We start from the raw sequence: 17547 nt of genomic DNA on the forward strand, positions 1-17547 counted from the left end.
ATCTTCATCATCAATCAATCTCTGTGATTGTTCATTAGGGCTAGCAGCACAGCGATTGTTCATTTTCATCATCAATCTCTGCATTAATCTCTGTTCATCTTCACCCCAGAACCTTCTGCAACAAACCCACCGAAACCCCAGATGAATTCAACCCCCAAATCATCAAAGAAGTAAACAAACTCTGGAAAACAATCTCCAACACTCTCGATCGTTCAAAACTCGAATCTTTATTAAACAACGTGGATAAGGTTGACGGCAGCAGTGGGTGAACGATTGGAGATGGTGAACGACCGTGGAGATGGTGAACGATTGGATATGGTGAACGATTGGAGACGGTGAACGACGGTGGAGGGGCGGCGGAAGTGGAGGGGGTGGCGGAGGAGGTGAGGTGTCGGCTGGAAGTGGAGATGGGTGCTAGGGTTTTGAGGTTTGAAGATGTGGAGGTGTTTTGAAAGAGAGAGGTGTTTTGAAGAGGTTGGTCCAGATATGCGCGAGGAAGAGCTCTAGAAGAGCTTTTTTAGTGAAATCTCTTCCAAAAAACCAAACACGCTGCAGACCCAAAGGTCTGCGCGTGGTCTACGCGACGTAGACATAAGAGGTCAAGAAGTACATCTTGCAAAAAACAAACACCCCCTTAGAGTGTTAACAATGACATGACATGTTAACTAACATTGCAAACACTACCTCCTTGTGTTAAAGGGCATTAAATGGGTTATGTGTTAACATGTTAACCCAATATCAGGATATTGAATTAATTATTCTTTTCTTTTTTAGACAAAAAACCACTAAAAAATAGGGTTAGATGAAGTTAATAGGATTAAACCATTTCCTTGGAGTGATGCAAAGTGAAATGAGGAAAAAAGGTTGATGTGACACTTAGGTGGAGTTAAGATATGTTAAAGTATACCCAAAGGCCTAACCTTCAAAACTGATTAATCAAAATTGATATAATCATTGGGTTATGCTTATGGTTATCCATTAACCAACATCTCGGTTATGATTATGCTTTTTGCACACCCTTCTTTTTTTTATAACCAAATCAAAGTCCTAAAAATAATAAAAAAAGTAAAATGCAAGTTGTGCCCCTTTACTTCTTGGGTGGAGTGAACCAGAGTCCCCAATTTCAAATGTACGAATCCACATTCAACATTGAAACCTAATCATTGAAATGTGCATATGTTGAATTTGGATATGCACATATGCAAGTTGCGTCCATTTGCTTCTTGGAGGTGCAATCGCTGACCGGAGGTGCAAACGTTAAAACGTGAAATGAGAGGGACTCGTCGGTGATCAGAGGTGTAATCGTAAGTGAATTCACTTCACTGCAGGTCTGTAGCTGCACTCGCCGGGGGTTTTAAGAAAAAGACGCAAGTGGAGGTGCAATCACAAAATGAAGGACAACATAGCATTTAGGGCTTCATTTGAATGGGGAAAGATCAATATGCCCCTAAGCCATTAGCCATTTAATGAAAACTATTAAACGATGTTAGACGAAGGGGTACATTGTGTAACAAAACTTGAAGCAGAAGGATTCATGTAGCAAAACTTCAAATTGGAGAGTTAAGTTGACTCCTCCCAAATAACAGATGGACGCAAGTTGCATTTTACTCACTAAAAAATGATGCTTTGTTTAAAAAATACTCATCAACATTTATTCCATTTTGTTTCAAAGTCCGAGGGTGCAAACAAATTTATTTACAAAGTTGAGGGACCATTTTGTCAACTCTTTTTTCTAAATGCATTATAATCATGTCTATTTGCCTGAACAAATGAGACAAACAAGTTACCGTAAGTCAACACTCTATCCCGTAATTGACGAAACTACCCCTGTTACTTTCTACCCCTTTTTCTCTCTCTCTTCCGTAACCTGAAACTGGATCACAATTTTCCGCCATGGATGACCTTCATTCTCCTCACTCTCACTCCACCACCGCCTCAAATGCCGACACTTCAGGCGACCAGAGCCACGGCGGAGATTCCTCTGGCGTCAGATCCACAGGCGGCGCTAAATACAAGCTCATGTCACCGGCGAAACTCCCTATCTCACGCTCCGCTTACGTCACCGTGCCTCCCGGTCTCAGCCCTACCTCTTTCCTCGAATCGCCGGTCCTCTTGACGAACATCAAAGTAAGATTTGTTAATTTCACCGATTGATTTAACATTTTATGTTTATAAGTTATAACCCTAGGTACTTGGATTTCGCTTAATTGTTTGAGTATTTGTTGAATCTGTTTATCGTTATAGTGTTCTGTTGATGAGTAGATTTGTAATTTGTAAAAGGAATATAGTTGTTGGTGTATTGTTATGATAGCCACATCAGCAAGCAAACAGAAGGTAATTGGTTACGTCAGAGTAGCTTTAGTGGAGAATTTTGGTTGATTTTATTGATGTGATATGATGTTGTTGAAATCAACTTCACAATATATGAAATGAGCTTTTTGTAAAGTGTGTTTTGTTTGATATTCTTATTTGGATGCGAAAGTTGTTTCAGGAACGGTGTGTTTTCTTTATTGATTAAATGAATCATTTGTAAGTGCTCACTTGAAGAATATATTACAGTTTATACGGCTTATGCGCATTGTGCGCATTTGGGACCGTTGTATTCTGATGCTTGTAATGATGTTGTTTCCCATCAGTTTTTTCTTTATGCAACTGTGGTTTTTTTAATATGGATTAGCTGTGGTTTTAGATACTTTTCAGACTGAGTAGTTGTGTTTATTAAGCTTTCAGTTTTCTTTCTTTACAAAGCTGAATATTCCTTTTTCTGTGGTGCGGGTTGACATACTCTCTTCCCTCATTGAGACTTTTCTGTTTAAGGTAAATTCTAGTGTCAAGGAATCAAGGCTATTAGGAGTCATGTGTGTGTTTTTTATTTGAAAGATTGCGACTACACGAATCTGTTGTCAGTTTGTGTGAATAGATTGCAACCGAATAAGGGGTAAATGCATTTAATAAACAAGTATGAGGCGTATTGATGACGAGTCTATAAAGTTTCCTTTTTTAATTTATAGGCTGAGCCTTCTCCAACCACTGGTTCTTTCTTTAAGTCTCCGATGATGCAAAGGTCAATTGCCACTTCTGCATTCTCTTTAGAGGGAAATTCTTCTACTAGAAAGACCTTGGATGATAGTAACTCTGGATTCTTTGAGTTTCGACCACATACCCATACTACACCAGTTCAACAATTTTCTTCTGCAGGATTTCAGGTATGGCTCTGATCAGTTATCGGCAATTAAACAAGCTTTTCATTTTCTTGTTAGGGTCAAGGAAACTTGAGATGACATGTTTTCATGCTGTTTTTGAAGTTGATCTTTGTTTATGATTTATGAATCTAGGGTATTATTTGGTCTGATTGAGTAATTTCTGCTAAATCATCCAAGTATAAGTTTTTGTGTTCGTGTTTTATTATGCTATATCTCTCTCTTCATTTATACAGGTGAATTCTTTGTTTATTTTTCTGTCCATCTATCTCTAATGGATTTCATAAACAACATGCCACCATTTCATAATCAAGTTGACTGATAAAGTGTTATTTTTCTTTTCTAAAATGAGTGTATGAATTAATAAATGCCATAAAATGTAGTACATCAAAAATAGAATGAGTGTACAACACTACAACCTGTAAATACCGTTATCCTTCTTTCTTGTGCGTTTCTTTTTACTATATTATGTAAAACTTTATCCCTTGTGTGTAAAAACTTGACTGTACGAAATGGATTTAGAATTCTGGCTGTATGAAAGGTTTCTGCAGGTTCCAACTTTCAACGAGGTGAACCAAGCGGGCAATATCATAATCAGAACCAAAATCATAATCAAAATCAAAGCGAGCCCCGATCATATGCGTCTCCATCTACGACCAATTGGGAAATGGCATCACCAAAAGAACAAAATCATACTTACATGCCTCACGAGGAAGCAAACGGACCGGGGAAGCCTAAAGAACACGGGCCCACTATCCAAGTCGACAGGTCATCAGATGACGGATATAATTGGCGAAAATATGGACAGAAAGTTGTGAAAGGAAGTGAACATCCAAGAAGCTATTACAAGTGTACGCATCCTAATTGTGATGTGAAAAAGATTTTTGAACGGTCTTATACTACGGGCCAAATAACGGAAATTGTCTATAAAGGCACTCATGATCATCCCAAACCTCAACCTAGCCGTCGATTTAGTGCTGGTGCTCTTATGTCTATACAGGATGAAAATCCCGACAAACTTCAATATCAAACTTATCAAGCAGGTAATTCGGAGCAATTTTGACCCATTTACTTATGGAAAGGATCGATTTGAGTTGTTTCTTTAATCTGAAATAGGGTCAAGTGGGTCAAATAAAAATTAGCTAAAAGGGGATGGGTCAAACGGGCTGTACGGGTTGAAAGTCACCCAAAGTCCCCTTTTCTATTGCATACAACTTCCTAAGCTGGTTTATTCTAAGTTTAGATTATTATTGTATAATACTATAATATTGTTTTGAGTAAAATGCCATTTTCGTCCCCGAGGTTTGGCCAGTTTTGTGACTTTCATCCAAAGGTTTGTTTTTCCGCATCTTATCCAAAAGGTTTGAAATCTTGCTATTTTCATCCGGCTCGTTAACTGCATCCGTTATTCTCCGTTAAGTCAGCGGTATTCCGTCTTTTTTGCCAACTTAAAGGGCAATTCGGTCTTTTCACCTCATGTTAAAAGACCGAATACCTCTGAAAAAGACCGAATTGCCCTTTAAGTTAGCAAAAAGACGAAAATACCCCTAACTTAACGGAGAAAAATGGATGGAGTTAACGAGCCAGATGAAAATGGCAAGATCTCAAACCTTTTGGATCCAAGTGCGGAAAAACAAACCTCTGGATGAAAGTTGCAAAACTGGCCAAACCCCAGGGACGAAAATGGCATTTTACACCATTGTTTTTGTAATCCTAATATATGCATCAACTATGTATATATTTTTTTTCCAAATACAGACAAAAAGTGTTTTTGGGTCAACTCAACCGGCCTGGCCCTTTCAAATGGTACTAGAATGACCCGTTGAATATCTTTGACACAACCCGTAATTACCCGCTTTTAACTTCCCATTATTGTAAACCTGTATTGTTCTGGAAATAATTACATGTTTGATGTTTCTAGTTCTATTTGGTTCATTAACTATTATTATTGAAGGTTCCGCAAATAATGGCCAGAATCCTAACTTGGAGGCTAGTGGAACCCCTCTGCAATCTCCTAGACAAGCAAATCAAGACGGTATGGATGAGGTTGACGAAGATGATGATGACCCGTATTCAAAAAAGAGGTGATAATGTTGGATGAAAATCTGTATTTATTAATATTTTTGGTTGTATTAATTACTAATTGGTGCTAATATTTAGTAACTTTTTAATTGTGATCAGGCGAACAGATTTTGGTACCCTTGATATAACTCCAGTGGTTAAGCCTATCCGTGAGCCACGTGTTGTTGTCCAAACTACTAGTGAGGTTGATATCTTGGATGATGGATACCGTTGGCGTAAATATGGCCAGAAAGTTGTGCGGGGTAATCCTAATCCTAGGTATGTATTCATTTCACCATCAAATAAAAAATGTTAAAAGCTTTTCATTCATGTCATTTAGTGGGTGTTTAGACCTATAATTTTACAAGCATTTGTTTAAAGATCTAAAATTTAGAATCTCATAAGAACATGACAATACAACATTATACACGAACCTAACATAGTACCATGAGACTATTTCATCTTTGATTCTAAAATTTCTCTTTTACCTTTTCATATACAACGATTTCCATTGTTTTCCTAAAATGTAACTTCATTTATATTACTAAACATAGAACAAAAATATTAGTAGTGTTGTACATTCCTGTTGAACATGTTTATAATATTTCTCAACGGAAAAAAAGTCCTTGATCAAATCAAAAGAGTAAAGTACACGGATGGTCCCTGTGGGTTACCATGTGGGTTACCAAACTTTTGGATTTGGTCCCTGGCTTTCCAAAAGTACACGGATGGTCCTTGTGGTTTGCATTCTGTAACACATTTAGTCCCCAAACAACAAATCTAAAGGTTTCAGCAGGTCCAACTGTCCAAGTTAAAAGATTAAATGCGTTACAAAGTGAAAACCATAGGGACCATCCATGTACTTTTGGCAAAAAGTTGGGGACTAAATGAGTTACAAAGTGCAAACCACCAGGAAAATTGGTGTACTTTTGGAAAGATAGGGACCAAATCCAAAGTTTTGGTTAGGCCTGTAAATGAACCGAACGTTCGAACTGTTCGTGAACTTGTTCGGCGGGAAGTTCATGTTCGTTTATTTAATAAACGAACGAACACGAACAAAATTTTGTTCGTTTAATTAAATGAACGAACATGAACACACCTTGTGTTCATTCATTTATGTTCATGAACACTCGTTTATGTTCGTTCATTTATGTTCGTGAACATTCATTTATGTTCGTTTAAATTTTAGTGAATATATAAATAATTATATTTATATAAATATTAGGTTTTCTAACTACTTATATAAATATAATTAATTAGTAATTGAGTTTTCTAGTAATAAAAAAATGAAATTTTAGAATTTTTCTTAGATCGTAACTGATCACTTATTTAATATTTATATAAAAAAACTACTTAATTTTAGTATATATGAACCCTAATTTAAATGTGTTTTCGGATGAATTGTAATATATTAGACTTGTTTGTTTGTGTTCACTAATGTTAAATTATGTTTGTCTATATTTGTTCAATTACGTTCATTGTGTTCGTTTTTGTTTGTTCAATCATGTTAATTTATGTTTAAACATATATGTTCAGTTAAATTTTCTTTTTGTTTATGTTCGTTTGTGTTCGTTTATGTTTGTGAACTGTTCGTTTGTGTTCATCTATGTTCGTGAATTGTTCGTTTAGGCTTTAAATGAACGAACATAAACGAACACGAACATGCCCGATTTCTTAATGAACGAACATGAACAAAAAAATATGTTTGATTCTATGTTCGTGTTCATGTTCGGTTAAAGTTAAATGAACGAACACGAACATGCATATGTTCATGTTCGTTCGGTTCGTTTACAGGCCTAGTTTTGGTAAACCACAGGGACCATGTGTGTACTTTTACTCAAATCAAAATTATTAATTTTGAGTAATGATAAATACTAGATAAAAGAATAATTTATGATTAAAACACTACTAGATGTTTTTTCTATTATTATTTTGAACAACCAAAAATATTGAAAGGGTAAAAAGGTAATTTAGGCTCATTAGAAGCTCCAACTTGTTTGAAGCTACTCTCAAGTAACTTATCTTGACATATCATGCAGGAGTTATTACAAGTGCACAAGTGTTGGATGCACAGTAAGAAAACATGTAGAGCGAGCATCACACGATCCTAAAGCTGTCATAACCGCATACGAAGGAAAACACAATCACGATGTACCAGTTGCGAAAAATAATAACCATGATCTTACAGGGTCTGGAAATCAACGGACCAGATTAGAGGAAAACGATGCTCTCTGCCTCGATCTTGTAGTTGGTAGCAGACTCCCTGAACAACCACAAGTACATGTTTCAAATTCAAATTTCAGAAAAGTTGTTCACTGGAATGATGTATACGGGTCCAGAGAGAATGAAGTTGAAGGCTGCAACAATGACCATACTACCCTTACCCATTCTTCTAACCCGTACCCGCAAAATATCGGAAGAATAGTTATGGGACCGTAGAATTAGAAGAAACGGAATAAAACATGGCTGCTGCTTTTGCCATGTGGCAATGGGTCAAAAGGGTGTATAAATTACAAATTTGCCACAAGTTGGTCAAAGAGGTCAACGGTTGTGACACTAGTTCGTATTTCTTTTGTACTTTTGCCTTAATGTTAGCTGCAAATTAGTTGTAACGTATCAATTGGAGAAAAAAAAATTGAGATGTAATTTAGATCTGAATGTAATAGCGTATAGTTGGTTGAATGGTTGTGTTTTAAAGGTTTTGTTAGTCTTTGTATTGGGAAGTGAATATTTGTATTGAATAATGTATGCATGTATATGGTGTTGTATTGTAGGGAGTCTTGTTCTTGTTTTGCAGTTGCAACTAAACTTGTTTTGTCTTTCTCAAAAAAAGGGATACATATATATGTTTAATAATACAAACTAACAAGAATAATCATTTTATTTCTAGTGTATATATCCTGCCACACAAGATTTTAATTTTATAATCACCATAAATACACAAGATTTTAGTTTTATAATAACCATATAGATGTATTAAAAAGTGAATTTTGACTAGCACCAAGTAGAAATCAATGCTCATATCCAAACCGGCAAGGGACCCATATCAACATATTTTAGATTACGGTGGCTGCAGATGGTTTGTTAAATTATGCCATAAAGAGGATGACTTGCGTGAATCACGGTATATCCAAGTTTGTAAGGTAAACAAGAGCATATGTAAATATTTCAAGCGACTATCAAACAAATTTAATATTATGTTTGTCGGACTATTTGGTTCTTTCGATACTTTCGAAGCAAAAAGACAGGGACCACTCGGAAATATAATTTCACCCCCTTTTATATAAAGAAAAATAGGATAACAAATATCGCCTTTGTTTGGGTTTGTCATCTCGAATTAGAGCACCTACAGTGCATCTGAGACCCATGATGTTTCTGACAAAAAAATTCACGGGCCCAACTCAACTCACGGATTGATCCTCTTTCTCTCTTATTTCCCTATCATATAAATCGTCAGTGAAGACCCTTGCACGCCTTGGAACCCAACGCCCTCCCTCCTTCATGTTCGTGTATGTGGGGTTGACAAACCCATTACAAATACTCTTAATAAATAAGAAAATATGTTGGATATTTTATGCTGTGTTTCAGAGATCCATTTAACAGGGGGAGGGGAGGGGAGGGGAGGGGAGGGAAAATGGGGTTTTTTTTTGCCTTGATAATAGTCTTTCCAATTTGGAAAGACATTGAGGGGAGGGGAGGGATTTTTAACTCGGGAGTAATTTGAGATTGCGTGTGACATACAAATAAGAGTGCACGCTTATTTGAATGTCATCGGGACTAACGGGGGATCCAAGGGGGCAGCGCCCTCGAGAGAAGCGGGGTCCAAGGGGCGGCAGCCCCTAAGCGGGGTCCAAGGGGCAGAGCCCCTGGCTGGGGTCGAAATTAAATTAAATTTCGGACTAAATATGCACTTTTGAAACATGAAGGACTAAAGGTGTTTTTGTTCAAAACAAAAACTGCAAGCAGTTATGGAAAACTGCAAATACGCTCTCTCAACCAATTTTCAAAACCCTAGACGAATTTGCAGTTCCTAAGAATCCCTCAAAATTCTCTCAACCAAATTTTCATACAGAAATCTAGAATCAATTCTGATTTTATCCGATCAAATATTGGTATCCACTCCAATTGTTTGATCTGAAAGTGATTACACGTCTTCAGATTTATCCAAGCAATTTTCGAATTTCCCCAACAAAATATAAACTTACATTGTCCAAAATAAGCATTCCATGGCACGTTACTATGTTTCTTTGTGAAGAAATAGTTCCAAGAAAAAACAATCTAAATAGGCTAAGCTCTAAATTAAAACCCTTTGAATAAAAAAATTGAATTTAGAGTCTTCTATTGGACAATTCGGTACTTCCAAAGGAATAACCAGTGGCATTATGTATGAGCTCACAAACACCTTAAATACCATTTAATGTCTCCAAATACATACAAAACCTTTGCAATCATATTTCCTTTTGGTATCTTTTCAAGCAATGCGCCACGTTAATTCATGGACCGCCACCCAAACCCAACTCGATCAAAATCCTATCGAGCATTCGCCATCACCCTCCATTTTTAAGACACGCTTTTTTGGCTAACTTGTCCGGTTGTCATGCTAAAATGCCACTCAATTCGACTACTTGTGCACTAAATGCAGTCGAATCACAGGCAACTAGAGTAAGACATGCATTTTGTGCATTTTTTAGAGGAGATGTGAATTGTCAAGGCAAGCGGACGGATGTGACTCGAGGAAATGAAAGACACGTCACGCATGGAACACGCACTCAAAGAAGAAAGTCGGAAGATAACGAAGAACTCCCTCACCACCACACAAGAAACTGCTTTCCTGGTAAGTTTTCTTTTAATAGTGGATTGGTTTCTAACACATTTGCACTTATAGTTTCCTTAGATACTCATAATGTTCATTTTGTTTTGTAAAAAAAAAAGAGTTAATTGCTCGGATGGTCCCTGTGGTTTCATGTTTTTTCACGTTTAGTCCCCACCTTTTGAAAATAGCATGTATGCTCCCTATGGTTTGTCATTTTGTTACTCGGATAGTCCCCCAACATTTACTCTGGGGACTATCCGAGTAACAAAATGACAAACCATAGGGAGCATACATGCTATTTCCAAACTAACTGACATTTACTCAGGGACTATCCGAGTAACAAAATGATAAACCACAGGGAGCATACCTGCTATTTTCAAAACGTGGGGACTAAACATGAAAAAACTTGAAACCACAGGGACCATCCGAGCAATTAACTCAAAAAAAAATATTCATCTAGATTTTTAATATCCATCTAGATTTTTAAACAACCCATTCATTCAAAAATCTCAATTTTGATAACTTAATAATCAATAATATTTTAATGAAATGGGCGTAGGAGGTTGTATGCATTAAAATACTATTAACCAGTTAACCCAATTAACGCGACACGCCAATATCCACCCTTGTGGGCATCCGCACTTTAAACCATTTTGACCAGTCTAACATGTTTTTACTTTAATTTTAACTTGAAGTTTTTAAGTTTACCTATTAAGTTATAACCCAAACCGACCCATTTATAGGCAAAACAGTACTAGCGATTGGGGACCCGTCAAGAAATGTGATCGAGATGATCTTCAGATCAGCAACAACCGATACCACAAAGTATTCGATAACCATAAAACAAGTTATTAAGCTAATTAATTCAAACGAGACACTAGAAAGATTCGAAAAGTTCAGAGAGGACGTCAAGAACAGAGCTTATGATCATCATAACAAGCATCCAAGAAACATTGTGGATGGTAACGAGAAGTTAATGTTTTACGGCACGAAACTCACACATTCCAAGAAATTTGGGACATCAAAGCTTTTTAAAGACAGCATTTGCAGCATAATAAAGCCAGGTTTTTATGATCCAAAGAAGAATGCAGGAATATGGTTGACTACAAATAGTCAAGATGTTATAATTGCTAATGCAAATGCAGAGATGATGAAAGGGGAGATGGCTATCGTGGTTTGTCGAGTAATTTCAGGAAGAATTATGAATGATAGTGATGAAGAGGACTATGATTCTATTGAAGGAGTAAAGCCAAACTACTTGTTTGTAAAAGACACAAGTGCTGTATTGCCTTGCTTTGTTATAATTTTGAAATGCAGATACTTCCGCTAATATTTTGTATAGTGTGGACTGTTTTTATATATGAGATTATAATGAATAATTTATGACTTACTTTCTCATTGAGGAAACTTTCAAAATGGCATCCAAATTGGATTAATGACTGAAATGGCGTTCAAACCAGTGTTAATGAATGAGATATTGATGTTCAAAACTAGCTGCTTGAAACACAACATGAAAAATAAATTAGGGAATTTGTTCCTATGTAGGTTTACTGAAGGCAGGGTCAGCCCATGGGCTGGCAAATTAGACAACCGTCCAACAGGGGCGAAGTATAGAAGGGGGGAGGGGGCAAACTTTTCGCTCAGTAGTGTTATATATATGTGGTTTTCGTATAGAAATTTTTGGGTATATACGTTTTCGACCCCCGGTTCTATAGAAACTTTTGGGTATATACGTTTTCGCCCCCCCCCCCCCCCCCATTCGGGTCAAGCTTCGCCACTGGCGTCCAGGGCCTAACATTTTAATTATACATATACATATACATATACATATACATATATATTTTGTATTAAACTAGTATGAGACCCCACACACGCTAAACCATTGAAAGTTGATAAAATATTCGATCCGAACTCTAAATAGATGGCAAGAGAATCAAGCTCAAACGAAGAGAAAATCACATATATATTCTTGATTGAATAAAATGCTCTGTAAGGATTCAGGATTCTTGTTAGGTGTCTGTTGCTATTTGAATATGCAATTGCTTCAATTGCATTCACATGTGAAGAAAGTAAAAATTATTATCGCATATGGTACATAGTAATATCCTTTAATAATTCAATAACAATTTTGAATTTTCTTTTTTTGTTGTTGTTGAATGTGTTTAAATTCGTAAATTTACAGTAAAGAAAAGGCACATACGCATTCCCACATTTATAAATGTTGGTATTATATAGTTTAGTGCTTCATTTGGTTAGGGTATACGGGGTGTAAGCGGGGAATGCAATCGGTGACCCCATTCACCTAAAGGGAACACCGCCGCCATCCCTTAGGTGAGTGGGTGAGAGGAGTGAAATGGGTGGGGGTTCACCGAAGAGAGGGGGAAGAGAGAGAGAGGAGAGAGGGAGCTGCCATCCAATCAATGATTTTCTTTCTTTTTTTTAAAAAAAAAAAAAAAACCAATTCACCTAAGAGGGGAGTGGCGCCATCAAATTGGGGTGTTAGGGGAGTTTAAGAGGGGAGTTGACGTGGCACACGGGGATTGGTTTGGCGTAAGAGAGGGGACTCACCTATTAGGTGAGCACCCCCTTCACCCTTATAAATGTTGGTAATTTCGATTGAAACTTTATCATTTTTTGCAAAATCTTCTCTGTTATATATATTTAATGCTTCACTCGGTTAGTCGGTTATAAATAATGTAGGCTGATTTCTATTGAAACCTTATCATCTTTGCAAAATCTTTTCTGTTATTTATATAGTTTAGTGCTTCACTCGGTTATACATGTTATTTGTACATACAGATATTGGAATATATAGCATAGGGCTACGGAAAAGGATCGGTCCAAGCTTCAGAGTGTGGAGTGGGAGCAGTGGCGAAGTTTGAAATCTCATATCTATAAACACTCTGACGTGTAAATGGGACAGGGAAGTGTAACAATGGGGCTGCTACGGTATGTCATCGAACCGCTGGCTAGATTATCATGGTACGTATTGGGTGTGTTCAATATTATTTGACATTAAAAAAATATAGCACAGGAGTTAGTGATTGCACCCTTACTTTTTTTTTAATTTGTTATATCTTTGATCTAATAACTAGTTGATTTTCCGTCCGCGCGTTGCGGTGGGGACCCAATGTCTGCAAAACGTGTGTCAGCAGCAGATACCAAATATCAAAACATAAATAAAAATGACGTGGTAAGGATGGTCACTCCGTCCTAAAAAAACGATTTTAAATAACCTAATATATAATAATAGGACCCACACGTCCTACACGTTGAAAATTCGGTTGTTTTCAATTTAGTTATTACGGTGCTAACACGTTAAAATATGGATGAGCTTGGTACCGGTAACTGCACTGAAAGTACCGATTCGGAAAATCATCAAAATTAGGTACAGGCACCCTCGGTACAATACGGTATGGTATTTGAAGGTAAAAATCAATAAATACAGGTATGGTGCTAGACTGGTGTCGAACCGAAAGTAACTATTCTGAAAACGCCAAAAGGTGGGTACCAAATTGGTAACGAAAATGATTTGGTAATAGTAAATTTGGCACTGATACGATAACTGTTTGATTACAGGATTTGATACGATTTGCTCATCAATAATCTAAATATCCAAGTTAATTTTACATGCTACAATTCATTCATTACAGAAAAAAGACAAAAAAAGAAAGCAAAATAAGTTGTTGTGTATATAAAATCTCATTCAAACGAAATACAGTGTACTTACTGTGTGTATGAAAAGTAATCTAAACGGTCAATTACTTGCATTGCTACGTTGCTACAGGATTTGATGAGCTCGGTACCAACCGGTACCGAAAATACCGTTGCCGAAAAGTGTGTACCAGTACCGAATATACCTGAAACGGTACGGTACGGGTCGGTACTGGTACGACACCGGTATTTGAGGGTAAAAATCGGTGAATACCGGTGCTGAACCGGTACCGAAAATACACCCGATTTGGTAAAAGCGGGTACCGATACCGGTACCCAATACTATTTCTTAATGCTGAAAAGTGTGTACCGGTACCGAATATACCTGGAACGGTACGGTACGGGTCGGTACTGGTACGACACCGGTATTTGAGGGTAAAAATCGGTGAATACCAGTGCTGAACCGGTACCGAAAATACACCCGATTTGATAAAAACGGATACCGATACCGGTACCCAATACTATTTCTTAATCCCTTAATAAAATTACTGTTCATTCACTTCTAGGTAATGCCAGTGTTTTTTTTTAATTATTTTAAAACACCTTTCCTTTTTGTAATTACTCATTTTTTAAATCATTCAAAAACATGTTCTGTCAACTTTCCGTTTTTAATTATTCAGTAGCAGATAGCAAGGGCTCGGATGTGAGTGGGTATATGCGGGTCGTATAGCCTTATACGCATCGTATAGGGCTTACGTCAATCACTTTACGTCATTTAACAGTGACAGAAAGCTGCTCGTACTTCTTTAAAAAAGTAATACGTATAGTTAGTCCTATACGATGCGTATTAAGGCTGCCCGTGGAGACATTGTTAGCATTTGACTGACAAAAAAGTTTGAACCAACTTAATACACATCGTATAGGCCTATACAATGCGTATTGAGGGTGTAGATTTAATAAGCCAGTGTGTGCCACTAATACGACCCTAAAATTATTCGAGTTTTTTTTCCCAAACTAATATTGGTAAGAAAACTATTTACTAAAATGGAGTTCTTTTAAAACTATTTACCAAAATGGTGGTTTTCATTCATTTTGCATATATATTTTTTTAACCAACATATTATACTTTGTTTTAATTTTTTATTGAATCAATACATTAATAATTTTTTTATTTTATATTATACTTTTGTTTTTACGTTTTTATTCGATCAATCAATATTGGTTACTTTATTTTGATTAAAGAAAAATAAAGTCACTCTAGCTTTTTTTTCACACACTCATTATTTTACTTTTCTTATTGTTTTTTTAATCAAACCATGTATCATCCCAGGTAAACTTGAACATCAAAATAAGAAATATGTAAACATGTTCCATTACTAACTTTGTTGAGCGATAACTCTCTTTCTCTCTCATTTTAGATTGAATTAAAAGAAATATTTACAAAGAAAACTTATTTAAAACAAATCATAAAAATATCTCTTGTCAAAGTGCTTAATGAACTCTTTGAACTTTTTTATGAAATTTTCTTTATAGTTTTTTTTTCCATACTGAAGCTCTTTGAAAAGATTTTTTTATGATTTTTTTTCTTTATAGTTTTTTTCCATAAAGGTCTTTGAAAAGATTTTTTTTTTTTTTTATAATTTTTTAAGTAAGTTCTTTTTAAATATTTTTCCAAGTCAATCTAAAATGAGATAAAAAGGTTGTTTTCGCTCAACAAAGCTACGTAATGGAATATATTAACGTTTTTTTATTGTTATTGTTCAAGTTTATCCATGATGATCGTTATAGATCGTATTTGACATGGTATGATTAAAAAAATAACAATAATAAGTTTGTAAAGAAAGCTACAATGAGTTAATTGAAGAAACAAATAGTGGATTAATTGAATGAAAACGTAAAAAACAAAAGTATACTAAACAATAAGAAAATTAACAATGTATTGATTCAATAATAAAAATAAAAGAGATGTAAATATGTTGGTTAAAAAATGTATATACGAAATGAATGGAAAACACCATTTTGGTAAATAATTTTAAAGGAACACTATTTTGATAAATAGTTTTTCCACTAACACTAATTTAAGAAAAAACTTAAAATTATTCTTACGAAAAAGTGATTTTTTTTATATATTTTATGAAGATATAAATGCGTAAATAGTAAATATCTTTACTTATTCAAATTTAAATGAGTAAAATGCACGGATAGTCTCTGTGGTTTTGCAAAATAACACCTATAGTCCCTAACTTTTGGAAATTACACCGGTGCTCCCTGTGGTTTGACAGGTTGTTACTCGGATAGTTCCTGGAGTGAATGACGGTTAGTTTTTTCTATTAAGTGGCTGTGAAATGATAAATTTACCCTTCATGTTCTCCACTCTACAAAAACAAAAGAACCCCACCCTAACCCCAACCCCACCCACCCCCACCCCCACCTTTATCTCTGTTTCCCACACCATTAAGGTTAAACGTAATGGGGCGCGAGAAAGGGCCATAGCGCCGCTATGGCGCCAAGAACACCGCCCCCCGGGGCGCCATGACCAAAAAAAACCAAATGGCGTTAAAAATTTCGCGGCGCGAGAAAGGGTTTAAATGTTCTGCATTTTCCACTTTGGTCCCTGCATTTTACACTTTGGTCCCTGTATTAAAACACTTTGGTCCCTGCATTTTACACTTTGGTCCCTGCATTTTACACTTTGGTTATGATGGGTAGGGGCTTTATGACTACGGACTCTAGTGATATAACGCCCCCGTGTGACGTGGCACGACACGTGTCGCATAACGCCACACAAGGGGTTTTATGACTACACATGGCCTAACTACAAATGAAATTAAATCAACTAATACACTAACCTCTCATGCAACCATCACAATGAACAAATCCATCTCCATCATATCCATCAAAACAATGGCATCGATACCCAACCCTTTCATTATCAATCGTTCAAATTGTTTCAAAGCTCCGAACTGCTGGTCAATAAAGCATTCCCTGATTATATTTTTTTCCAAGAGTCCTACAACTGTGAAACCATTATGTTTGGTTGATAACGATAACAGCCATGAAAAAGATGAAAGTGGAAGAAACAGTTTGCAGCCGGTGGTGTTGGCATTACATGGTGGCCATAAAAACAATCTGGCGGCTAGTGATGGTGGTTCAGATGAAACTGAAATAAACAGAATTCAGAAGTCGGTGGAAACAGACGGTGGCCAAAAAACAATGTGGCGACCAATAGTGGCGGTCCAGATGAAACTGAAGTCAAGAGAAATCAGAAGTCGGTGGAACCAGACGGTGGCCAGATGAAACTGAAGTTAACAGAACTCGAAAGTCGGTGGAATTAGGCAGTGGCCAGAAAAACAATGTGGATGCCAGTGGTGGTGGTTCAGATGAAACTGAAAGAAAAAGATTATTATGAAAGTCACTAGATGCAAAATAGCGATTTCGACTGCGAAGCTAAGGGAAGCGCCATGATTCAAAATGAAATTGCACACACCAATTCTACGCATAAGAGGTTGAGCCTGCTGATGTTCCAAGTAGGTTACTTGTTTCAAAATGACTGTTTATTTTTCTAGGGTGGAGAAGATGAAGGGTAAATTTGTCATTTCACATCTATTTAACGGAGAAAACTAACTGTCATCCACTCCAGGGACTATTTAAGTAACAAACTGTCAAACCACATGGAGCACCGGTGTAATTTTCAAAAATTGGGGACTATAGATGTTATTTTGCAAAACCACAAGGACTATTCGTGCATTTTACTCAATTTAAGACTATGAGGTATGGGGCTTGGGTTGGCTGAAAACGCCCAAGCCACCACCCCGGGGG

The 17547-nt window shown here is 36.5% G+C and overlaps 2 protein-coding genes across 2 annotated transcripts; both read left to right on the plus strand.

Moving 5' to 3' along the window:
* The first annotated feature begins 1776 nt into the window (after positions 1–1776).
* On the plus strand, positions 1777–8049 carry LOC110929731 (probable WRKY transcription factor 20). Its single transcript, XM_022172919.2, has 6 exons — positions 1777–2127; positions 3012–3206; positions 3742–4243; positions 5155–5284; positions 5382–5540; positions 7301–8049. The coding sequence occupies exons 1-6, from the start codon at positions 1894–1896 to the stop codon at positions 7698–7700; spliced, it is 1620 nt and encodes a 539-aa protein (XP_022028611.1). The 5' UTR covers positions 1777–1893; the 3' UTR covers positions 7701–8049.
* Positions 8050–9735: 1686 nt separating this feature from the next.
* LOC110929732 lies at positions 9736–11472 on the plus strand. Its single transcript, XM_022172920.2, has 2 exons — positions 9736–10095; positions 10818–11472. Exons 1-2 carry the CDS (start codon positions 9867–9869, stop codon positions 11402–11404), a joined length of 816 nt encoding a protein of 271 aa, XP_022028612.1. The 5' UTR covers positions 9736–9866; the 3' UTR covers positions 11405–11472.
* Positions 11473–17547: the final 6075 nt, after the last annotated feature.

The sequence above is a fragment of the Helianthus annuus genome, chromosome 3 (assembly GCF_002127325.2).
Source record: "Helianthus annuus cultivar XRQ/B chromosome 3, HanXRQr2.0-SUNRISE, whole genome shotgun sequence".
In the NCBI taxonomy this organism is placed as follows: Eukaryota; Viridiplantae; Streptophyta; class Magnoliopsida; order Asterales; family Asteraceae; genus Helianthus; species Helianthus annuus.

Excerpts from the sequence above, each read along its gene's own strand:
- LOC110929731 (XM_022172919.2), top strand. The coding sequence starts at position 1,894 with ATGGATGACCTTCATTCTCCTCACTCTCACTCCACCACCGCCTCAAAT. Across the intron at positions 2,128-3,011 it reads TCCTCTTGACGAACATCAAA|GCTGAGCCTTCTCCAACCAC; the intron begins GTAAGATTTGTT and ends TTTAATTTATAG. Across the intron at positions 4,244-5,154 it reads ATATCAAACTTATCAAGCAG|GTTCCGCAAATAATGGCCAG; the intron begins GTAATTCGGAGC and ends TTATTATTGAAG.
- LOC110929732 (XM_022172920.2), top strand. The coding sequence starts at position 9,867 with ATGCCACTCAATTCGACTACTTGTGCACTAAATGCAGTCGAATCACAG. Across the intron at positions 10,096-10,817 it reads CACAAGAAACTGCTTTCCTG|GCAAAACAGTACTAGCGATT; the intron begins GTAAGTTTTCTT and ends ACCCATTTATAG.